General features: G+C 45.1%; 1 protein-coding gene across 10 annotated transcripts in view; it reads right to left on the reverse strand.

Annotated features, from left to right (window-relative positions):
• Positions 1–26,009, reverse strand: part of epha7 (eph receptor A7) — a 280,108-nt gene that overhangs the window by 165,450 nt on the left and 88,649 nt on the right. For all 10 annotated transcript variants that reach the window (XM_068025795.1, XM_068025783.1, XM_068025782.1 and 7 more), the window contains exons 4-5: positions 4,675–4,830; positions 3,197–3,532 (exon numbers count right to left, since the gene is read on the reverse strand). In XM_068025795.1, coding sequence (XP_067881896.1) covers positions 3,197–3,532; positions 4,675–4,830 — 492 coding nt within the window. The remainder of the gene's footprint in view (positions 1–3,196; positions 3,533–4,674; positions 4,831–26,009) is intronic.

The following is a 26,009-nucleotide window of genomic DNA, read 5'->3' on the forward strand; positions in this document are numbered from 1 at the left end:
TTCTGTCAAATATTCTCACTGCTGCATTATAATTGATGGCAAATATTTTTTAAAAATTGAGGACACTAATTGTCTGTTGCTGACATGCCATGGCTAATTAAGAATTGCTTGCTCGGAAGAAGCGCTAATTATTTTTCTCAGGTCTCCTTCCCTTGTCCTTATGTCCTTGCCGAGTCGAGCAGTCATCGGCCCAAGCGTGAATCTTTGTCACATATCTTGTCACTAAACATACATCATCACTTTCTGCTCATCCCCGATTCATTCTGCTTGCTCGCAGCAATTATCTCTCTCTTAGTGCTCGACCTCTCAGCAAATGGAGTGCAGCAAGGTTGCTAATTTTTTTCCCATGGACTTAGCAGTTAATTGATCTCCCTTCAGCTGCCCAGAAACATTTTCATTGAGCTAGCTTAATGATGAATCAGCTCGTGCCAGTTAAAAATCCTCTGCTTCCTTAGCGGTGTACATTCTATCATGCCATTATTGACCGCATCTTGGTTTTGACATTCAGCAACATAAATCAAATCAACACGGCAAAAATGCTGACCTTTAACTTATTTATCATTTGTTTACATCTTGTGGAATGAGTCCTTGCATAGTTTACACTAGTTTCCTCTGTTGTTCTTAAACTGGACCATTTTATTTCTTGAGACCAAAATAAGGCCTGAATTATCCATTCTAAATATATTCATTGCCAACACATCGCTGGTCCTGTGCCCTGGCTAATGAAGTGCTATGACTTTTGTCAAAGCTGGCAGTGAGAGGGGAGGCAGGGATGGAAAGATATGCATGTGTGAGGGTGTTGACTTAAGCAATCTGCATCCCTCAAGAACAGTTTCAACATGTTGTCAAGGTCTGTAACACACTTCTGCTGCACTACTGTATCAATTTGTGACAGCAAAAGGTTAAACATCTTCAACCTAAAGTGGCAAGCGGCAAGACCAAAGGAGTGCGTGTGTCCTGAATAATGAGCCCGCAACTCATACAGTAACAGCAGTGTTACATTTGTGCTTAACAATAGCAGCAAAGCATGTCCTATTACAAGAAAACAACGAAGATTTGAGGGGGAAAGAATTATAAAAATATTTTTGTGTGTCTTAGCTTTTAAAGCACTGCTGCCTTCATTTAAAAGAAAGTTGGTTAACTCTTCTATTGTTTGGGGAGGGAAGAGAAGCTTGTATCATTTTTTATCATAGTAACAGCACACTCAATGATGCAATGATGTATTTCAATACAGCTTACATCAGGGCTAAATTGTGGCGAGTCGAAGAGACTTAGTAGTTGGCAGGAAAAAAGACAGAGGCGCAAGGGGAGAGCCAACTGTGCAACAGCCCCAACAAACAAATTTCTCTGCAGCACCTGTGGAAGAGCCTGTCACTCCAGAATTGGCCTTTATAGCCACTCCAGGCGCTGCTTCACAAACCACTGACCACCTCCAGGCGCGTATCCATTGTCTCTCGAGATAAGGAGGCCCAAAAGAAACATCATTGCAGTGTGTGTCTTAAAAAAACAAATAGAAACAAAAAACAGTGCCAGAGCAAGAGCTCGAAAGTGGGGTTAGTTTGGATGGCTCTTTTTCAGCCAGCATAGACATGATGGTTTGAATGGCCTCATTCTGGGCTGTGCATTTTCTATGTCTCTATGTTAAATTGAATTGTAGATCGGTAGTATAGCTGCACAGTTCATATGCATCACTTTGTAATCCCAGCAGTGCTCTTTATACAGAACCAGCAATGCAACTGCAAAGTGAGTATAAACTAGAAATGGCTGTTGGTAATATTAGACAACTTAAAAGTGCCGCTATGGCTCTGGTCTGTCTGCTAGATCAACATAGATGGTAACCCTTTCATTTAAATGGCTAAACACTTTCATCAAAACAGCTGACAGAGGAATTTCATGTGAACATATTAAGGGTCTGTCTTAATAATTTCTAAGCCTAGATTATAATAGAGGAAAAAAAACAAGATAAACTGAGAACTGAGATCAAGAGACAGATACTTGGGATGAAAATTAGAAAGGCACTGCAGAAAATCACTCCAAGGCAATATCCGACCAAAACCAAGCTAAGAGACTGAGCTCACTGCTGGAACCTTGCACTTTGAGAGTGAATTACACTGCAAAGTGGTTTCACTTCACATTGATGTGACAGTTATAGTGTGACTGCATCCTAAATCCAGAGTCAGGCCCCAATCTAACAATGGAGTGAAACAGAGGGAGCCTCGCTCTATGCTGTGGAGTGAGTTTGAGCTTTAACGCCTAATTTACACTTCATGAGTTTAACATTGGTGCAAAGTAGTTTTGGTTTCACACCAGCACTAACCCTGTAGAGTAAATGCACCCTAAAGGTATAACTTAATTAGCAACCAATACCAAACAAAACCACAGCAGTAGCCACAGGAGAAAGCATGGACGAGAAAAATAATTTAGTCCATTTCTTCCACAGGCCTAATAGTATCACAAATTTCACTTCACTTCACAGTTAAAGAACTGTTAAGTGACAATATTGTCACTTAACACAATAAATGTGACTGCAGTCAAACATTCACAAGATCAAGGGATAGATTCTTAATTCTACAGAAAATACAGGAAGACAAGCTGAAACCAAGGCAGGAATAAAATGAGAATGGTCTGATTAGGACCTAAATGACTGGAAGGAAGAATTCATCTATCTGCTTTTGTAACAAAGTTGTAAACCCACTGGTACTTTTGGAGGATGTTAAGGTCACATAAAGGTGCATAAGAGATTTGCTAAGGTGATATTCGGGTGAGAGGCCTATAATTATGAGAAGGCACGAGATAAACTGGGGCCTCGCTTCATGAGTAGGCCAAGAGGGGATCAGAGGTTGATACAGCAACATAATGTTCAAAGATCCTCTCATATTCCAAACCTGACTGATTTAATTTCAGATAACAAGAAATATTACAAGTTCAATGGTAATTATAAATAAAGAGAACATTCCAAAAATTTGCCTTACAGTAACCAGTATGGAAATAGAGTGAGTAAATAAATTCATTTTCTTGGGCTTAGTACCAGCTGACTAAAGCAAATAAATTGAACAGAGGACAGGAAGTACAACAGAGACAGTTAAAACGTATAAATGTTTCTGGAGATTAAGCTGGAGATAAAAAGTAGGTGTTATGTATCAACATCACAGGCTGTGCATGGCCTGTCTTGACACTTATTGGTTCAGCAACTTACCTGCTTGACTAGTGGTAATGCTGACGGCCACAAATAACCTCTGGGTTCGGCTCAGGTCTGAGACGCCATTCACAGCTTCAACCTCGAATGTGTAGTTGGCATGGGCCAGTAGATCCACCACTGTCACGAACGTATCGGCCAATCCGGACTGCTGGGGTATGAAGCCGATGCTGCTGCCACAAGGTACACACTCACCCTGCTCCCAGCTGCATTGTTTGCACATGATCCTGTAGGTAACATCATCCCGACCTCCAGTATCTGCTGGTGGACCCCACTCAAGACTCACTGTTGTCTGGTTTATGTTATAAATGAGATTTTGTGGCGCAGAAGGAGGTCCTTAGGAATCAGAAAACAAATACCGGTCAGTTAAAGGCATGCTACCAGACAAAAAATGTGTACATTAGGCGGTCTTGTCAAAACTGACAATATTTTTAACTCTAAATGAGCTACTTAAAGCTGTTTGCAAGAATTTTCAGACTTTTTTTTAACAAAAATATGTCTTTCTCAATTGGATGTATTTTTAGATTGTTAAATATATTACTTGATATAATGGTACTCCACCATGGCCCAGATATCCTACTCAAATCAGTGCAATTACTACTATCCACATGAGATATGGTGGGACAGGGAGAGGTACAGCTCAGAAAAGAACAGCCACTGTTTTGAAGAGGGAATGCTTCCTGCCTCCTGGGTGCAGTGGTTAGCACCGCAGCCTCACAGCTCCAGCGACCCGGGTTCAATTGTGGGTACTGCCTGTGTGGAGTTTGCAAGTTCTCCCTGTGTCTGCGTGGTTTTCCTCCTGGTGCTCCAGTTTCCTCCCACATGCCAAAGACTTGCAGGTTGCTAGGTTAATTGGCCATTATAAATTGTCCCTAGTATAGGTAGGTGGTAGGGAAATATAGGGACAGGTGGGGATGTGGTAGGGATATGGGATTAGTGTAGGATTAGTATAAATGGATGGTTGATGGTCAGCACAGGCTCGGTGGGCCGAAGGGCCTGTTTCAGTGCTGTATCTCTAAACTAAACTAAACTAAAAGCAGTGCACCCTAAATTCAATAGCACCCAATACCAGGCGCAAAATGATCGGCACACTGGGCATAAGTGCCTAATGAAAGAAGCCCAATGAAAGAGGCCCAAGGACCATCCTAAATATGTCCTCAAGCCCCAATGAAATAAATTGTCCTGACCCAGCTCCCCGGCCATTCTAAGCCTGCTAAGTGGAAACAATCATATTGAATTTAATCTCTGGTCACTCTTAAAAGCCTGCAAAAAAACTGGGAAACCAGGAAAAAACATTACAAATTTCTATTCCCAGTCAACAGTCAATTGAAACTGAAGAAATGGATAACTAGACAGTTCACTAACTGGATTACAGGCCCAAAATCAGGTCCATTAGCTGCACAGGTGAGTGAGAACCACACTCTATGCCTGAACACCTGAAAAGCTTTGCTTTCATAAGGCAAAATGAGTGAACTTACTGGTACAAGATACAGAGGGAGAGTCGGTGAGAGCTCTGTAGTAGCCATCCTCACATTCGCACCATGAGAATCCTTCCCGATCTGTGTGACTGTGAGCTGGACAGCGGGCACACCGATGGTCCTGCGACGATGACTTATAGAATCCTTGTTCACAAGCTGCAAAGGAAAATATAACATTTTAATGTCAGTTACTTCGCCGGCAGTAAATGGTCAAAGTTCAGTGCAGATTTTATTAAGAACATCATGAAGAATAAATAAGAAACAAGAAAAGATGGTCATGTAATGCACATCAGGACTCAGCTTGTGTATGAGGTAAATCAAGAGAAGACCCATTTATCACCAACAATGATCACCCCTTCAGCTTATTAATGGTCATTATGGTGCCTCAGTGTTCACCACTAATGTAGGGAAAATAAATCATCTTAAGTCAGAACAGAATTCTCTCAGCTAATTATAGTTTACTCATCAACTTTATAACAATTAAATCTCTTTTCTCTCTCAAGCAAATTAATACAAATTCCTCACCGCCCCTTTGCTGGTAAACCAATAGGATGCTGGAATTATTCAAAATCTTACAGGATTTGTAGTTGACCCTAAACAAGTTCTGAATGAGCAATCACTTTGAATTTATATGGTAAAGTTATATAAATATTGGACACTTTGTTAAAATGACAATATTCCAGCTGGCCAGAAACAGAATACATCAAAAGATGAGCAGGCAAATGGTTCCAAGCTCTGGAGATAAACAGCATCTCCCTCCTCCAACCCTGCATTTTGGAATGAGCACTGGAGCTTTTTGGAGAAGTGGGCCAGGAACAGAGGATGGTCAGGATAATGTTCTTATCTCAATCTTGTGCTGAGATTGCTCAGAATTTCTGAAAAAAGTATCAATGCTGAGGCCATGGGCCAGTTTTTTAAAGCCCACTGAAAGCATGTGTGGGTGCGTGCATGATTTGAAAATCGCATTCTCTGAGGTCGACACTTTGTGCCACCACCTCTGGAATGTGATGCCATTTTTAAAGGGATGCCACATGCCTCCAGCCTATTGAGCTCATTGTGGAACTCATTAACAGGCTTATCAGCTGCAGTTTTGGATTTTCAAAAGAAGGGCACAGGGAGAACGCCATGTCTGGACCAGGGGAGGGTATAGAAGACATAAACACTGCGGGGAGGCCATGAGGGCTATGGAGGGGCTGATTAACATGATGCTGAGACCCAAAACTAAGCTTAGCTGCTCCAAAGGTGCCACAGAGTAGACATTGCTGCAGCTGGAAGACTGGCTTTTCTCAGTGGTGAGTGGTAGGATTCTTGAGAGGGCCGTGAGGCTGCTGGCATCACTGGGGAAGCTGTGTTTGACAGGGGAAGGCCTGGTGAATGCACAAAGACCAGCTGAGGGAGTTCAGATGCGAACCAACTACTCTGACATTGGACAGAGCAGCCAGGATGAGCTGCAGCGGATGCAACCTCCTGGACAGCAGGAGGCCAGAGGAGCACAGCGGGGAGCTGCAAGGTGAAGAAGATGCTATGCAAGACATCAGTTCTACTGCCCAAAGAGACACCTACCTGCAAATGACAGAGAATCAGTGCCATATGAGACTGCAGCTATCCAGGAGGATGGTCTCGGTCCTGTGTGCTCTAATCCACAATGACCTGAGGACTCGTGGCTGCCATGGCAGTCCCCTACCTGCAGCTGTCAAGGTCTCTATCACCCTAAACTTCTATGTAACTGGGTCCTTCCAGTGATCAGTTGTGGACCTAGGTGGCATCTCGCAGTCGGTAGCTCACCAGACCATCAGGCTTGTCACGGATGTCATTTTCAGGAGCGCAGGGGACTACACCCAGTTTGACACAAATGAGTCTGCGCAGGCACAGAGGGCATTGGGTTCAGCCTCCATCACTGGATTCCCCCAGGTGCAGTACATCATTGATTGTACCCATGTGGCCATCAAGGCACCCAGTGACTGGCCAGTGAGATCTACCAACAGGAAGGGTATCCACTCCCTCAATGTCCAACTGGTTCCCAACCACAACAAGAGATTCCTCTATGTGTGCACTTGCTTTCCTGGCAGCTGTCATGACTCCTTCATCTCTGCTAGTTCAGGCTGGCTCAGATATTCACTCCATTCCCCAAAGTACGTGGATAGATCCAAGGGGACAAGGGAAATCCCTTGAAGAGATGGCTACTGACCCCTCTACTGGAGCCCCAGACAGAGGCACAGAGATAATACAACCAATGCCATCTGCTCAGCAGGCCACCCATTGAGCAGACCATCGGGTTTCTGAAGAAGCGTTTCTGGTGCTTGGACTGGTCGGGTGGTACCCTCCAATACCCTCGTGCAAGGGTCTCGGTCATTGTGGGGGTCTGCTGCACTCTCTATAACATGGCCCTCCAGAGAGGTGCGGACCTTGAGGACAGTGAGACCCTGAAAGGAGGCAGCTCATGGGAGGAGCAGGAAGTAAGAGAGAAGAAGGAAGAGCGGGTCGATGGAGATAACACTGAACAGAGAGGTGCCTTGCTATCTTCTGGAAGAGGACCTCCCTCCTTTCCCTCATGGCCTCCAGCATTAGACCCAGGTGGGCATCGATGAAGCGAGGGTCTGTCCTGCCCTTAGTGTCAGGCCTCCAGCTCCCCTGTGACATCTCACTTGCCCCTCGTGGAAGGTTTTGGCACAAAATGCTTTTCTCTCCCTCAGGACAACCAGCAGCCTTAGTGATGGCTGCTGTGGGGTATCTACATGAGCCCCACATTTGATCTGATCCACCTCCATTCCCGGCCCCACTGGCTCTAAGTGGACAGGAAACCCGTTTCCATACTAATTAAGGGCTTATCCCTTTGAAAATCTGATTCCAAATCAGTTTCCCACTGGAAGTGGTGTTTCTGATCCAAAAACTGACCCAGTTCCTGTTTCCCACCTCTGTAACGAAAATCCAGCCCCAAATCTTATTTGCAAAGAATAAAACAGGAGATCGCACATGCACTGTGCAGCCCCTTATGCTATACAGAATTAAAAATATCCAACAAAAGTACAGCCTTTGTTCCTCCAAAGCTTTTGTAATGCCTTTGCACCAAGGAAAGCTCCAGCGCCTTGTGACACTGTGGGTTCATTATTTCTTTCTAAAAGCTGATGCAACTGGGATTTGTATGATGGAAAAAATTAAAGTAAAACACAGAAAAATGGACAGTTATCACACTGCGATGAATTATTAGGTAGCAACAGTGGTAGTACTATTGGCTCTGAATAGGTTTATGGTCATGGGTTTAATCATCACTCCAGAAGCCATAACCTCGGTTGACACTTTAGTGCAGGATGGAGGGATTGCTGCGCTATTGGGAAGTGTTGTCTCTTGGATAAGATTCTATCCCCGAGGTTTGCTCACTCAGGTGGAAATAAAAGATTCTATAGCACTATTTGGAGATGAGCAAGAGAGTTTTAGCCAATATTGAACTCTCAGCCAACATCGCAAAACAGATTATCTGATCATTTATTTCATTGCTGTTTGTGGGACCTTGCTGTGCACAAACTGCCTGCCACCTTCTCAGCATTGTAACAGTGACAATGTTTCAAAAGTTCCTCATTGGCTCGAAGCATGTTGGGATGTTCTGAGCTCATGAACATTGTTACATAAATACAATCTTTTCTCTCTCATATGACACCCAAAAATTACAATGGCAAATTGTAAATTTATAACTAGTGTAGTTTGCAGACTTTGTCAGTACCTAGTTATTTGTCATCTTCAATACTCAATTTTGTGTGTCTTGTTTTAACTTTTTTTTATAGTTTTCAAACGATAACTGTGAAGTTGGTACATATATATATATATATATACACACAGAATCGCAACAATTTTTAAATTGGTACAGCCGGTTTCTGGGCACACAGGTTGAGCAAGGATTAAAGATCAGAGTCACAATCTGGTGAGTGCCTTGCTTGTAATGTTGGGTCATTACTACAGCATCCTGCACAGACCTCGTCCAATCCATGTGGGTTCACAGATGTATCTTTGTGGAATTAACCTTTCTCCCAGAAAACCCTTGCAATGTCATTGTGCTTGAGATCGTGGTATGTGGAGCTTTCTGTGCATGGCTGGCTGAGTTCCCGTGTACACCTTGTCCTTGAGGTGTGATGACACTGACACAAGAGGATTGATGACTGTGGCATTTACTTATCACTCAAGAAATACTGATGAATAATCTGCACATCTGTGAAATTTCATGGCCTGGTACAAATGAGAAATGTTTAAAGTGTTGATTTATTAATACTCAATACTTTACCATCTACAATGTTCATATACAGTTGAAGCACAGTGCTTTGACTGGGAATGCAAGAACATCAGTTAGGCTGATGATAAAAATGTATTATTGTTATTTTAGTCATTCATACTAAAACTATCAGAAATGCTCTGCAATGGCTCAGTTAGTAAGTCTACTAACCAGCATAGAACAGAGCCATAAAGACTAAGAAAATACAATGCAAGATATTAAAAGGAGTGTTCTTCAAATCAAAGACAAGATGAGTGAGAAATTGGAATCGTTTGCCCCTTTTTTTGGGTGCTATGAGCACCCTTAGCACTTCAAAATAGCATTCACAGTGCACGCAGATATTTGTGAGGTGAATCACATCAGATGCCAGATTAATGAGGGGGATAGTGCACATGCACTGAACGCTGATGGAAGTATGTAGAGGGGGCAGATCATAATGTCAATCATGCAACGCTGATTTGACTCTAGCTATGCCATTTTGGAGCTTACACTCCAGCTCATGCCCTGCCTTAACCTCGCACAGCTGAACACGTGTTCAGAAGCAGGAAGAACCCCTCACCAGCACTATTTAAAGGGATCATCAACTACTTATTTGCTGATTGATTTCATCTAGCTGTTGCTTTGATTCTACAAGTGTTAGGTACTTTTTATAGTTGTTTCAAGTTGCAAAAGTCTAGAGAGTGGTGTGGCAGGTGCTGAAGGAGTTTTTTGCTAACATCAGGCTTCTGCACAAACAAATTTGTTCCCAGACATGGATGCACCAGTAGGCTTTCTCCTTGGAATGCAGCATGACTTAGGGAATGGACAGAGGCCAGGCAGAGCAGGACAAGATGTTGAAAAGGGAGGAGAAGGAGAAGGGCTCTAAGCAGGAGGCCATATCCATCCAAGATGTTCAGGGAGAAATTCTCCAACCTGAACCTCAGTTTTTTTTTATTCGTTCATGGGATGTGAGCATCGCTGGCTAGGCCAGCATTTATTGCCCATCCTTAATTGCCCTTGAGAAGGTGGTGGTGACCTGCCTTCTTGAACCACTGCAGTCCTTGGGGTGTAGGTACACCCACAGTGCTGTTAGGGAGTTCCCATTGACTTCGAGTTGGAAATATTAACAGGGATGGGTTACATCAGTGGGGGAGGATGGTGATTTGGTTGGGAAAACTGGAAATCCAGGTTTCCCAGCATGCTGAGGAGTTCTTGCCTCACTTCAGCTGTCAGGTATCCCAAGGCCTGGAAAACCATAGCCGCCCACTGTAAAACCTGCAAAGAAGGTTAAATCAGAGTCTGCCAGCCTCATTAACATTTTTAATTATCATCCCACCTCATGGAGTCATAACCCCACAGCCCATGTCTTTTGGCCCAGACAGGTTCTCCACGTGCATGCCATGCTTGACTTCCATTCGGGTGGGGAGCAGTCTAGAGTACGTCTCAGGACCAGATAAATCCAATCCCTGGCCACGGGAGCCATGGGGAAGCAGAGCTGTCCTCTACTCCCTTCAGCTGCCGGGTTTCCTTCGATGTGGTAAACCCTGACTCTGACTGTAAAACCTGCAAAGCAGATTAAATCAGAGGCTGCCAGCCTCATTAAAATATTTAAATTGTCAACCCACCTCTGGAAGCAAGTTGCCTGCCGGCCCCTTTTCTGCCTCTGTCAAACCCATAATTTGGCAGGTTGGAGGTGAGTTGGGATTGGAGTTCAGGGGCTTGATTTTTAATCAAGCGGGAACCTGCCAACCGGATAATTTCCATGTCCCGGCCCCGCACCTCCAATGCGTTGCTCACACGACGCTATTTTTACATGCTAATGGCGTGATTGGGCAGGAGGTGAACTCAGTGCCCACTTAGAGACGCTGAGCAATTCCATGGGGGAAGGAGCTGCCAGTCTGGCACCAGAAGCAAAGGCAAGTGACAGCCATGATGGGGCCTGCTGCTGCCTTGCTGAGGAGAGCTGTCCTCAGAGGGACAGCAACAAATATTAAATAGATGAAACATCCTAAACAAAGGTACTGCGCACATCCCTGTGCAGGATATCGGGCAGGGTTCCCAATAATTTTAAACATTTAAAAAAACTTTCTCTTTGCCCGTCAACGAACCCAACAGCTGTATACTAATGTGCACCAGACCATTCGGGTTCACCCCTTCCAAAATTGAGATGCCAACCTCCACGACCTGTTAAACTCCTAAAGGAGCTTAATGGGCCTTTAATTAGAGGTGAACACTTTTCCAATCCCTCCCCCTGCCCAGACATTGAAAATCGTGGACTGTCCTGGAGGTGTCGGGTTCCCAGATTTCTAACATTTTAACATCTGACCTGACCCTAGCCCACCTGTTTTGTGTGGTAAAGTTCCCCTTGATGTCTCTGAAGAGTTAGTCCCATTCTGTAACAGTGAAAAGGAAATGCACAATCGAAATGTTAATGTATTATTTGAAAAGCACGTAAAAGGCTTTCATCTCTCCTGCATAATCTAAACATGTTGGCATGACACTCAGAGATTACTTGCTGATCAGGTTCAGGGCCCTTTGAAGTTAAGTAGATCCAGATTGTGTCCCCTATTTTCCTGTTTTTTTAAAATTAAGTTTCTGAAGGTGAGGCATGGTGATGCAGTGTAGCACAGATTGATGGGTTGCAGAATTAATTTCCTAATCTATGGAGTTGCCTGTTTCAGGCACGTCATTCTGTGGATAAATGTCTTAAGAGTTTTCAAATAGTGAAACCCAAAAAGCAAGCATCATATGGCAAAAGCTCAAGCTACAGGATTAATGTTGCACTGTGGACGACTACCAAGGCCATTAACATGGGGAAAATATTAAGAGTGACACTTGTGATTAGTAAGAGTGACATCGATCACAAATGCATTAAACAAACAGTTCCATGTTTATATTTAAGAGTAAATCAAAATAGGTCATAATATTAAACTAAAATATCCTCACTAATAACTGACATAGAGCAAATCTGCTCAGCTGTTTATGTTTTAGCCTTTCTTTCATCCAACTCTGCTAAGAAAATTGTTTAAAAAAATCATATGGTTCCATGATCTAAAAAAAACCCACATTAAGCAAGCTTACTTTATCCAAAGTTAGCACTTCAGCCTCACCTCCACCAAGCAACCCCACAATACTACATTAATGGGCAGGAGTAGACTTAAAAGGAGATGCAAATGTCAAAGGTGCAAGATTATAGGTCAGGAGAGAAGTAACAATACGTGAGAAAGGCTGCAATATCCACTGGCAGAGTTTTGGAGCCAGGCGGGGGTAGGGGGTGTGGGTGGTGATAGTGAACACATTTATGGTCGAGAAACGCTGTGATGTTTTAACTCAATGGCATAGGTGCTTTTTCGCTTAAACAAATTTCTTACCCGAAAGCCAGCCTGATTGACAGACTTAGCTACCTGCCGGGCAGGGAAATCCTGCAACTCAAGGCCACAGCCCAGGAGCAGATAGGTTGTTGGGGGCACAGATTGGATGGGCATCAGAGATGGCGGGGGAGACAAGACATAGCAGGGGCGTTGGTAATGGCGGAGGGTGTCGGGTGGGGGGCTATTTACGGGTTTGCTTCTTGGGACTGGAGGAAACACCCTTGCTCCTCCTTTCCCATATGAAGTACTGTAAAGGCACGAGCCTGATGGATCCAGTTCTTCTCACCTTTTTTTACCTGCTGAATTTCCCCAGGCCCGCCCTTCATTCTGCCCCCATTAAAATCAGAAGTAGGTTGGTTTGAGGTGATTCTGTGATTCTGAGTTGCATGACTGTTCCAGATCTTTAACATTTTAACCTCCCACCCAACCCAAACCCACCTATTTTTGGGGGTTAAAATTGCCGTCAATAAAAATCAAAAATAACTCCATGTAGAAAATACTTTTTTGTCAAAAGTACAAGAAAATCAATTAATAAATACACTAAAATCTCAACTTCTCCAATTTATCCCCATAGGAAGTGGAAGGTTATCAGGGGTAGGGTGAAATGTGGAGTAATCAGTTCAGCCATGAACTTATTGAATGGCGAAACAGGCTCAAGGGTTCAAGTGGCCTACTCCTGCTCCTAATTCGTCTGTTCGTATCAATCTACATTTTGAATGAGTAGGCTGAAGCCAATGGCAAAATTTGGTTGAAGAAAAAATTGCATACAGGAAATGGCAGATTTCATTATCCCTTTCTTCTAGTTCCAATTGACAAACTACCATGGTGGGATTTGAACTCACTATTGTCGGACTATTATCAAACCATTGTAGATTGAGGGTTGTTTAACAAGACTGTAGATATTTTCTTGGCGGGCAGAGAAAAACATTACTGTTTCCTAAAGCAGGGGGTCAACAGGTGATGTGGGAGCGAAATTCATGATAGAACAATTAAACATGGACTCTAGATGGAGTGAAGGTAGTCAGACTGAATAGCTGTTTCTCAGGATTTTATAATGGTATATGGACTAATAATTGCATTCCTCAAGCAGGTCATAAATTAATAAGCAGGTATAACTTTATCACCTACATCCCTCCCTAAATTTGTAATGTGAACAATGACTGATGTCCCAACAAACTATGCCACTGTATCCATTCATATTTATGATAGTCAAAGTGTCAATTTCCAGGTTGGAAGATGGTGAATGAATGACAGACACTTCGCCAAGTACTAAGCAGGAATATCAAGATTAACAAGTTGTCCTATTATGCACTGCCTGGAAATAACTCAAGGTCAGCAGGTAGGTTAGCTCACTCATCTATTTTTTCTAAGCCAGTGAGCGATGCATGACAGAGGGCCTAAAAGAGGAAAAACAAACCATAAAATTGGGTTGATAAGTGATGAAAAAAGCTGTCAAGTAGCATAACTGCAGTTAACTATAGGGCAGGCATGTTCGCTGATGGAGTGTGTGGAATCTCAAACAAAACATTACATACATAGGATATACAGCACAGAAACAGGCCATGCGGCCCAACCAGTCCATGCCAGCATCGATGCTCCACTCAAGCTTCCTCTCATTTTTCTTCATCTAAATCTATCATCATAACCCTCTGTTCCCTTCTCCCTCATATGTTTGTCTAGCCTCCCCTTAACATACTATTCGCTTCAAACCACTCCCTGTGGTAGTGAGTTCCACATTCCCACCACTGTTTGGGTACAGAAGTTTCTTCTGAATTCCCTGTTGGATTTCTAGGTGACTATCTTATATTAATGGCCTTTAGTTATGCTCTTTCCCACAAGAGGAAGCACTCTCTTCATATCCACTCTATCAAACCTTTCATAATTTTAAAGACCTATATTAGGTCATTTCTCAGCCTTTTTTTCCTCAAGAGAAAAAAGACCCAGCCTATCCATCCTTTCCTGATATGTATACCTTTGCATTTCTGGTATCACCCTTGTAAATCTTCTCTGCATCCTCTCCAGTGCCTCTACATGCTTTTTATAATATGGCGACCAGAACTGTACGCAGTTCTCTAAGTGTGGTTTAACCAAGGGTCGATACAGGTTTAGCAGAACTTCCCTACTTTTCAATTCTGTCCGTCTAGAAATAAACATGGGTGCTTGTTTTTTTTAACGGCCTTGCTAACCTGTGGCACAACTTTTAATGATTGGTGTATTTGAACTCGGAGATCCCTTTGTTCCTCTGCCTAGACTTGCATCTTCCCAGTAATAACTGCAGTGTACAAAGTACGAAAGACACAGACAGATCCTCAAAGCCAGTGGAACAGCATAAGTTTGGAAACAGAGCAACACATTCTATTCTTTACTAAACATAATTGTGTACATGTGTATGTGTGTGTGCGTGTGTGCGTGTGTAAAAATGCATATATCTAACTTACTGCCAAAGATTTAGGTTTTGCTTAAACAGTAAAAGATCTTACTTACCAGAGAGATGCCACAGAGCTTGAATGGATCATGACCTTGCCTCACATTCAGAGCAAAAGGTCATTAGAGCTTTGCTCGCTAACATAGCAACCAGGGTAAACAGATAGTGAAAGGAAACAAGAAGATCTAATGATAGGAGACATGTCAATAGAACTAAGCCTTCTGGAAATCAAACTAATCCACACAATGGCTTCAACACAGAAACTTTACTAATTACTAAAATGCATGCTCACTATGAGAACAATCTTCAGTGAATCAGTCCTGTTTTCAATTATGAAGTTCTCGCCACATAAATATCTGCATTTGGTTTTGTTGCGACAGAGTGGCCCATTTAATTCTGTCTGTTCCTTTAACTTATGTTATTTCAACCCTACAAGTTGATTGACTAATATAATTTATCAAGGAAATTTCCATTTATTTTCATACTGAGCTGGTTTCTGAATCAAATTTAGAAATGATCACCTCAAATTCACAAGAGGCAGCTTCTCAGTTTGTTTCCCACACCCTGCCGTCAGTCTGTAGTAAGACTCCCACTACAGAGGTACAAAGCCTGTTCTAGCATCAGAGGAGAGCACTCAATCTGGAAACAGTGCTTAATATTCCATTTTATATCACTCCGATCAGACCATCCGTTTGCCCATGCCTGAAATGCCATACCTACCAGCATTTCAAATTAAACAGCAGGAACTTCACCAGCATTGAAGGTTAGTTTCCTCTGGGACTGTACTGACTGCCTTGTTCACAGATCATTCTTATTTTAGCAGTCACTCAGCTATTTACTTTAAATAATTAGGTTAAAATAGTGCATAAAAGAATTTTCAGCAAACACATTAATCATCAATGAGTTACCAGAAGAAATTCTATCCCCGAGTCACAATAAAACAAGTTAACTCTTGGCTAGATTTGTATCAGTTCTGTTCCTACGGCCAAGTGGTAAGTAGTTCAGTAGTTACATACCATTATTACTGATGCTTTTTTTCATTTTGCATATTTAATTATTTGATTGTTGATATTTCTTGGTTTTCATGTTAAAAAGCTAGAATACTCTCAGTGGAAAATGACAGCAGGGATGTTACACTGAACAACAAACTGCTGTAAAAATGTTTTAAAAAATCACTCCCTCCCCAAAGTTGGGGCAGCCAAAGACACGACTCCAGTCCAATTCCAACTGAAAATTAGAAAGTGAATGTACTAGAATAGGCTTTTACAAAAATACTCTGAAAACCATGCATGGGAACTTTACATCCTCCTCAGTCATCTTATTATGCCCGACCTGACAGTGGATCTCTTTTGGGCCTCCTTATCTCGAGAGACAATGGATACGCGCCTGGAGGTGGTCAGTGGTTTGTGAAGCAGCGCCTGGAGTGGCTATAAAGGCCAATTCTGGAGTGACAGGCTCTTCCACAGGTGCTGCAGAGAAATTTGTTTGTTGGGGCTGTTGCACAGTTGGCTCTCCCCTTGCGCCTCTGTCTTTTTTCCTGCCAACTACTAAGTCTCTTCGACTCGCCACAATTTAGCCCTGTCTTTATGGCTGCCCGCCATAATAGTGGATCTATTACTGTGGTAATAGAATGCCATCTTTCTAACACCTAGTTTAACTGCTTTTCTCCTGAAAGCCAGTTTTAGCACTGAGGGATGAAATGTTTTGAACAGAATTCCTGTATTTCTACATAATTAATGACCTGGTAATGAAATTTGCAGGAATGTGGGGCTTTGAAATAAGCAATTTCTGCAAATTAGATTTTATTATTGGGTTGTTAATGAGAAAACATGAAAAAAACAACCAATCTTCTGTTTTTTATTAAAAGGGAAATTTCTCCTTAATTTGGTGAATAAACCAGCTTTTGGTAATACGCTGGAAAACATGGACAAAAACTAATTAGCAGTTAACCAGTCACACAAAGAAACCTTCGCATAAATGCGATCATTCTCAGTTCTTTTTATATATTTTTCTGCCTGCCCAATTCAAAGGTCATTTTAAGCAACTCAATAGATAACAAGGCTGGAATTTGACGTTGGGCGGGAGGTGCCGCCAATCAACCGAAAAGCCGGGGCGAGCCCGCATCCTCCGGGCCTGGGGAACCAGGCTGGGATTTTTCGCTCCTCAGGCCCCTAATTGGATCGTGGGTGGGACTTCCACCTCCTTGAGGCACGAAGTCCCGGCTAATGGAGCTGCAGGTCAATCAGCGGGCCAGCAGCTCTTCGTCCCAACAGCACCACCGGGAGCTCTGGCCACTGCCGGGACCACAGCCAGCCATTGGAGGCAACAGGAAGGATGGCCCAGGAACTCAGGTAAGTTTTTAGGGCCCCGGCGAGACAAGGTGGGTCGGTTGGGGGGCTGGGGGGGGGGAATTGTTGGGGAGAGTTGGCGCTTCGGGGGTGGCCCTCCATGGGGCGCAGGGTGCCTGATCAGGAGGGCCCCGCACAGCCTGCAAAAAGGCCACCTGGTTTTACCATGTGGGATTCTTGGGGCCTTTGAGGGTAAAATACCCGCAGCGGTGGAAGGAGGCCCTTAAGTGGCAGTTAATTGGCCACTTAAGGGCTTTTATTGGCCTGGGGTGGGCAGGCCATTTCTCGCCGCCACCACCCTATGTGAAATTGCAGTGGGGGCGGGAGGGGGTTGATAATGCACCCCCCCCCCACCACCTCCCGCTCAATTTTACACCACCCCCGCCACCAGCCCACTCGTTGGGGGGCCTTAAAATTCCGGCCCTAGTTATTTTTCCTGATGTACAAAATTTAAAAAAATTAAGAATTTTTTTTAAAACTTTACATACAAAAAGAATGTACATTATAAATTAAACTAGCATTACAGAAAAACTGCATCCTACACACACAAATTCGAGAATACTTAGTGGGATGTTCTGAAAATGCCTAGTGACATACTTAACCATTCATTCCTGTGGACTGTCCCTGACCAAAGGCAACTCAAAATCTCTGAGGGTTTTGCTGTGGATTCTGCTCCTTCAATGTCATGTTTTACAACACAAGCACAATGTTATAACGTATTTTATCAAACATGATGTGGTTTGTAACACAGTGCTTTGCATTTCTAATTGCTTTGCAGACTTGGATAACGATTGCTCTCTGACCGAGCTAAAAACATTGCCAGTCAGTCAGTCCTCCTGGTGACTGACTGAGCTCGAGGAAAACATCTGATGGGATTATTTAAAAGCAGGACTTTCTCCGCAACAATTATCGGGACGTAGAACAGAGGCTCAAGAATTCTGAAATCTGAAAAAGGCTGGCAAGTAATAGATCTGTCACAACGTTATCTCCAGCTCTCAGGATGTGGAATTTACTGACGATGACAGCTAAACACTGGGCTGGAGTCTGACAGGTCGGACAATGAGAAATGTCATTCAGAATCAGAGGGTCTGCTTTGCATGCTTTCCTGAAGCTTGAATGGTTGTTTGGGAACAGAATAGTCCAGCTGCAACCACGTCACTCTTGGATCATTAGCAATGGAGATGGAAAGCAGAGGATTAATGCCAGGGGAAATCACCAATGCACTGCACAGGCACATTCCACCCTGCGAAAATTTTTAACAGATGAAAGTCAATTATGAAATAAAAATCACAATGCCAAAGTGGTCCAAAACAGCAATGGGGATTGATGCTTAAGTGAGGTAAAAGGGTAATGCTTACAGCTTGGTTATGAATACAAAACCAATTCTAAACTGGAGCAGATTACAAGGAAAGCAAACTTAAGGACTGCAGCTGACCAAAAGAAATTGTATCGGTACTCCAGAACATGGCATCTCAACTTAACCCCTCCTGCAAGTGGATCAGCATCTGATTTTTTTTTGTTGATGGTTGAAATGGCTAGTGGAGTTTGACCAACCAGTTTCAATAGCAATTCAGATTTTTAATCCAATATTTTATCAAAATGTTAAAACTCATATCCAATAGAAAAAAAAATTAATTGTCTCATCCGTCACCATCGCCTGTTAAAATACTTGACCTTCCTTTGTGCTGATGCAATCAGTGTCATGATAATCAGCCATGGCAATCCTCTTGGCTTCCGATATCATCTCCAGGCTACTGCCCCAGACTCTCCACAGCTGCTTAACCCAGAGGTGCAAAGCTTTGGTGTTGTGTTGACCCTGTGCTGAGTTTCCATCCCCATATCCAATCCATTGTCTCTATCCTCACAAAGCCTTACATCCCGTTCACACCCCTCCTCACCTTGTGTCACTAGTTTCCTGTAATTCAGTAAATCAGCGATAACAACTTCATGTTCAATCTCGCTGACGTTGCCTTGCCCGAGCTCTGCAAACGTCTCTAAGCCTTAAGTCCCTGAATACAACCTCCACTCCTCAGTCACTGATCTACGTCATATTAATGCTGCCATCACTTCTACAATTGGTGGTCTTTCTTTCAGCTGCGATCACCCTTCCAAATCCCCCTGCCATACCACCTTTCAATGCTTTTAGTTTAGGCAGGCATCAAGATCGGCGCAGGCTTGAAGGGCCGAATGGCCTGTTCCTGTGCTGTACTGTTCTTTGTTCTGTGTTCTTTGCTTACAAAGTGGTCCCCAAACCATTTCCTTTAATTGTACCTTTGCTTCACCTCCCTAACTCCTAGTTCCCCCTCCTCTTCTACACACTGCTCTGGGACATTCCCTATGTGAACAGCACTACATAAATGGAAGTTTTAAGTGGTCATTGATAAAACTCTACAATTCCTCAATAATAATGAATAAAACACACTAATAACCATCGGGTCAAATTAACAATGTCATGTTTCTGGCACAGAGCTTTGTCCCCCAATTATTTCAGGTGTGGATGTCAGCGTCCTCTGTAGGACTTTCCAAGCATTAAATTTTTTTTTTATTCATTCATGGGATGTGGGCGTCGGTGGTAGGCCACCATTTATTGCCCATCCCTAATTGCCCTTGAGAAGGTGGTGGTGAGCTCCCTTCTTGAACCGCTTTAGTCCATGTGAGGTAGGTACACCCACAGTGCTGTTAGGAAGGGAGCTCCAGGCTTTTGACCCAGCAACAGTGAAAAAACGGCGATATAGTTCCAAGTCAGGATGGTGTGTGACTTGGAGGGGAACTTGCAGGTGGTGGTGTTCCCATGTATTTGCTGCCCTTGTCCTTTTAGTTGGTAGAGGTCGCGGGTTTGGAAGGTGCTGTCTAAGGAGCCTTGGTGCGTTGCTGCAGTGCATCTTGTAGATGGTACACACTGCTGCCTCTGTGCGTCGGTGGTGGAGGGAGTGAATGTTTGTAAATGGGGTGCCAATCAAGCGAGCTGCTTTGTCCTGGATGGTGTTGAGCTTCTTGATTGTTTTTGGAGCTACACCCAGCCAGGCAAGTGGAGAGTATTCCATCACACTCCTGACTTGCACCTTGTAGATGGTCGACAGGCTTTGGGGAGTCAGGAGATGAGTTACTCGCCGCAGAATTCCCAGCCTCTAACCTGCTCTTGTAGCCACAGTATTTATATGGCTACTCCAGTGCAGTTTCTGGTCAATGGTAGCACCTGGGATGTTGATAGTGGAGGATTCAGCAATGGTAATGCCATTGAATGTCAAGGGGAAATAGTTAGATTCTCTCTTGTTGGAGATGGTCATTGCCTGGCACTTGTGTGGTGCAAATATTACTTGCCACTTATCAGCCCAAGCCTGGATGTTGTCCAGGTCCTGCTGCATTTCTGCAGACTGCTTCAGTATCTGAGGGGTCGCGAATGGTGCTGAACATTGTGCAGTTATCAGCGAACATCCCCACTTTAGACCTAATGATTGAAAGAAGGTCATTGATGAAGCAGCTGAAGATGGTTGGGCCCAGGACACTACCCTGAGGAACTCCTGCAGTGATGTCCTGGAGCTCAGAAGATTGACCTCCAACAGCCACAACGATCTTCCTTTGTGCTAGGTATGACTCCAACCAGCAGAGAGTTTTCCCTCTGATTCCCATTGATTCCAGTTTTGCTAGGGCTCCTTGATGCCATACTCGGTCAAATGCTGTCTTGATGTCAAGGGCAGTCACTCTCACCTCACCTCTTGAGTTCAGCTCTTTTGTCCATGTTTGAACCAAGGCTGTAATGAGGTCAGGAGCTGAGAGGCCCTGGCAGAGCCCAAACTGAGTGTCACTGTGCAGGCTATTGCTAAGCAAGTGCAGCTTGATGGCACTGTCGATGACACCTTCTATCACTTTACCCTTGATTGAGAGTGGACTGATGGGGCGGTAATTGACTCGGTTGGACTTGTCCTGCTTTTTGTGTACATGACATACCTGGGCAATTTTCCACATTGCCGGGTAGATGCCTGTGTTGCAGCCGTACTGGAACAGCTTGGCTAGGGCGTGGCATGTTCTGGAGCACAGGTCTTCAGTACTATTGCCGGAATATTGTCAGGGCCCATAACCTTTACAGTATCCAGTGCTGCCTTCAGTTGTTTCTTGATATCACGCAGAGTGAATCAAATTGGCTGAAGTCTGGCAACTGTGATGCTGGGGACTTCAGGAGGAGGCAGAGATGGATCATCAACTCGGCACTTCTGGCTGAAGATTGCTGCAAATGCTTCTGCCTTATCTTTCGCACTGATGTGCTGGGCTCCCCCATCATTGAGGATGGGGATATTTGTGGAGCCACCTCCTCCAGTTAGTTGTTTAATTGTCCACCACCATTCATGGCTGGATGTGGCAGGACTGCAGAGCTTAGATCTGATCCGTTGGTTATGAGATCGCTTATCTCTGGCTATCGCATGCTGCTTACGCAGTTTGGCACACAGATAGTCCTGTGTTGTAGCTTCACCAGGTTGACACCTCATTTTGAGGTATGCCCGGTGCTGCTCCTGGCAGGGCAGGGCAATGGGGATGGGCAATAAATGATGGCCTGGCCAGCGATACCCACATTCCCATAAACAGATTAAAAAAAAGAAACTTCTCCTGGACTGATTGGGAATTTATGAACAGTGGTCAATCAATGTTGCTGGTGTCAGGCGTGCAAATTCATAAAATTTACTTTGATGCAGATTGAGTGAAACCAAACCCGACAGGAACCAGAAGCAAAGATGAAATTCTGCACTCAACAGCAGGAAAAAACTCTCATACACATCAAAATAGAAATACTTACACTTTACCTCAGTTTCATCGCAGAGCTATTTACACAGCCCTAACTATTAAAGAACTCCCCTTCCATCACACACACACACAGGTGATCTGTGTCGCACATGGTAACTGCCGCACACGTGGTATCTGACTCACATGCAGTATCTCTCTCACACACGCTATCTCTCAAACACACAATGGCGCGAATTTTCTGGGCCCTTTGGAGACAGGCTGGGAGGTGAGAAGGCTGGCAAAATGACATCGGAAGGCATGGTGGGGGGGTGGGGGTGTGGGGGGGCGCTGATGTCCTTCTGCCGTCATGCTATTTTGCCAGCAGGGGGATGTTTGACAGATTGGTCATCCGCCAGGAGGCTAATTGAGCCACTTAAGTGGCCAATTAATAGTCACTTCCCACCTCCATGGGCATTTTGCCCGTGTCGGGGGAGCCCCCCTGCCGCGTTGGGAGACAGCCCAGTGAAACCTGGCGAGCTGGGGGCCCCTCCTTTTTGGGTGGTCCATGGCCCACAGAGGTGGCCCCGCAGTGGCAATGAGCACCCCCGCAGCAATGGTGCTGCCGGTTCTTAACGTCCCCCACATCCCTCAATCGCCTGGGCCTGCCTGTCTGGCGAGGGAAGGTTGGGTGCCTGTTATCTTCCTGGCTCCTGCCCAGAGGACAATTGAGCAAATTAAGTGATCAATAAAGGGCTTCTTCCTGCTGCCGCAGGAATTTTACCAGCAGTGAGTGGGTTCTCCGCCAAATGGGGAGGCTGCCTGGTGAACCCTGGCAGCCTTCCTGAGGTCTCCGTGGCGGCCCTACTATTTGAGCACTCTGTGGTCCATGGAGGGAGCCCCCCAGTGGCAACGGCTGCCCCCATGGCAACATCACCCCAGCCCTCACATACCACCAACACCCACCCCACCCCCCGGCCCCCGCCAACCCTCGTCGGGGCCTGCCCAACGGTCCCCGGTGTCCTCAGACCCGACTTACCTGGTTGGGAGCAAGATCCTGCTCCCATGACATCCTCTCTTCTAGGCAGCGGCCCAGTGGTGTTGCTGAGACTGAAAGGCTACTGGCCCTCCGATTGGTTGGCAGTTCCTGGGGGAGCGGGGGTGGTGGGCAACAGGTGCCAGTTTTTTAAAGGGATGAAAAATTTGGCTAGCAGCCCACTAACAGCCGAGGCAGGGTTGTCCCTGGCATTTGGGCCTGTTATTGGAGCCTCCACCACACCAATAAAATTCCAGCTGGGATCTCAGACACACCGAGTATCTGTTGCACACCCCCCCGCAGAGCTGGTAACTTAGCCCCCACTGCTGACATCGACATCCAATGCCTACACTGCTCCAGCCTCTCTGCTCAGGCAGTCTGGCTCATTCAATGCTGCTGAGTGAAGCCAGCAATGACCTTCCACTTGCTTCCTGCCTCCATATACCTGCTGAGGCTCGAAATCCCCAGGGTTCCCGTGCACTTTCTGGAAAATTTAAAAAACCCTCAAAATAGCTTTCAATTGGCAATTTATTTGCCTTAATTACATTCTCGCCATATCGAGATACACTGTCCTCCCGCCATGTCATTCGGATCTAGACTTCCGTTTCAGCGTCTTCCATCGTGATATTCCCACCACTCCAACCCCGGCCATCGCCTCCGAGCCCATCTGAACATTCCATCCGATATCTCACAGACACACAGTCTCTGTCACACACATGACATCTCTCACACACATAGGCTGGATTTTGGAGCCTTCAATGTCTGGATCCGTCGCGGGGGTGGGGGTGGGCGGCGGTGGCGGGCCCGAAGATAGCCCCGGATGAGGCCTGCCACCGACCTCGACACTGGCAGGGCCGGCCCGATATTACCAGGGGCGGTGAGTCAATGAGACCGCAATTTAAATATTTACATAAATTAAAATACCTGCATTATTTACTCTCCTGTCACCTCCTGAAGTCCCCCTGCAATCTTGACCCCGGTGGCCAGCACTGCCGTGCTTTTGGATCCTCATCCGGGGAAACGAGGCGCAATACTGGTGGGGAGGCGGGAGGAGGTAAGTTTCTCAGTGTGGGGGGCGCGGGTGAACGGAGGTCAAATTAATTTAGGGGATGGTAGCAGGGTTATAGCTTAAAGCTTGTGCCATGGGGGGGGGGGGGGAAGTTCAGATGGTAAAGTTAATTGTTTTTGGGGGGAAAGGGCCAATAATTAATTTAATTGTTATTAGGGTGTGGGAGGGGGCAAAAGAGATGTATTTATTTATTATTTTATTTACTCATTCTTTAAATATTTAAATTTCCCAGTAGGGCCGACAGCCCTTTAAAAATGGCGGCAGCACCTGTGCACAGACAGCTGATACCATTGCTGTGGTGGACAGCCTGCCCCCTGCATGTGATCGGGGTGGGTGGCCCACCCTGGTTATTCAAATAAACCACCGCACTTGGAATCGCACTGGCTCTTTGGCATGCAGCCCAGGCGGATGGGCCGCCATTTTCTTCGCCGGACGCCGATTTATAGAATTCAGCCCAAAGTATCTGTCACACATAAGGGGCTGGATTTTACCACTCCCATGGCATCAGGGTCATGGCGGGGGGAGGGGGACCCAGAAAATACCTCCAGGAGTGGCCCACCACGGGCCTCAATGCTGGGAAGGCCCTGCCCCATATTACCAACAGCGGCGAGGCCTCATGGCGGCCCCTCCCCTGCCGCTCGGCGATGGGGACCTAATTAAAATATGTTAATTAATTTAAATGACATGAATAAAGGCCTACCTTTTTTGCGATGGCCGTTCCGCTCCGATATTCCAGCCAGCTGCTGGAACTCCACACCTTCGGAGATCTGAAGCGGAACACTGGTGGGGAGCAGGGAGGAGTGAAATTTTCAGCGCAGGAGGAGGGGGGAATGGCAAAAATTAATGCGATTGGTGGTGGGGATGGTGGGAAAGGGTTGAAGGTTAAAAAAAGTTCGGGGGGAAAGGTAGTTTACTTGTTTTGAAGGAAGAGGGAAATTAGTCAATTAAATTCATTAGTCATTGAGGGGGTGGGAAAGAGAGTTGAAACTGCTAATAAAGTTTTACATTATTTTCAAAGACCTGTACCTTTAAAAATTTAAATAGACCTGAAGGGCTTGAAGCCCTTTAAAAATGGTGCTAGCGCCTGCGCAGTGGCACCAGATGCCGTTGCCGGGGACGGAGCGCCCGCCCCCTCTATGTCATCGGGGGCAGGACCGCCCCCTCATTGTAAATGAGCCCCCACATGAAATATCGCGGCAGCTCTGCGGGACAAATCCCGCACGCGTGCCCCGCCGCTTTTGAAGCTTGCCGCCGTAAAATGTTTGTCCATGGTATCTGTCATGATCTGAGGCAGTAGGTTAATAAATGTTCCAAAGCCCTGTGATTATTTTTATTATCAGATCTCTATTGACAGGCTATTGTAGTCAATGATCATTTGTTCAACACAAATGCTTCTCTAATAGTTTGCTCAATAAATGAAAGCAGCTTTTCACTGCAGCCAACCACACTTTTATGACAACATGTTGTACCACATGGCGGATCGCACTCCAGCCTGATCCTCTCCCTCATCTTCACAGCCACATACATGCAGCAGGCAATGTAATCAGAAGATAAATCCTGGCTAAATTTTCACTCTTCCCCCCCCCACCTGCCCCCCCACCCTTGCTGAAACCATTTGTAGAGTCCTCACTACTGCTCCTGCTGAAAGCAACAAACGCAGCACAGATCAGGGATCAAATCTGGGACTATCCTGAAGTCAGGCATGAACCCAGTGGCAAACGGGAACCACATTGAATCTGAGGAGCAAGAAGACCACACAGTTATGGGCCTCTTGTGTCATCTGGACATGACACAGTGTCCATGCTCCACAAAAAGTAAACAGCAGCCAACAGGGGGTCAGCACCAGAGCAATGGTGAGCCTGGGAATTGGGGGAGGAAGGGAGGGATCAGTTTTTTGGGGGCGGGGAAAGAGATGTGGGGGTGATTGGCCTTTGGTGGCAAATAGCAGCCCACAGTTTTAGTGTGTTACCAGAAGAAGCACTCTTGCTCCTTCAGGGTCTGTGTTCAGGTGAGTAAAAAATCTCTTTTGTTGGCAGTCTCCAGTGGTCATTTTAAGGGTGAATGCTGTGTTTAGTCACCAACCAGTTTCATAAGTGAGCCTGAAATAGGCAATGGGCATAAGTTCTGTTATTG

Source organism: Heterodontus francisci, chromosome 3 (assembly GCF_036365525.1).
Source record: "Heterodontus francisci isolate sHetFra1 chromosome 3, sHetFra1.hap1, whole genome shotgun sequence".
NCBI lineage: Eukaryota > Metazoa > Chordata > Chondrichthyes > Heterodontiformes > Heterodontidae > Heterodontus > Heterodontus francisci.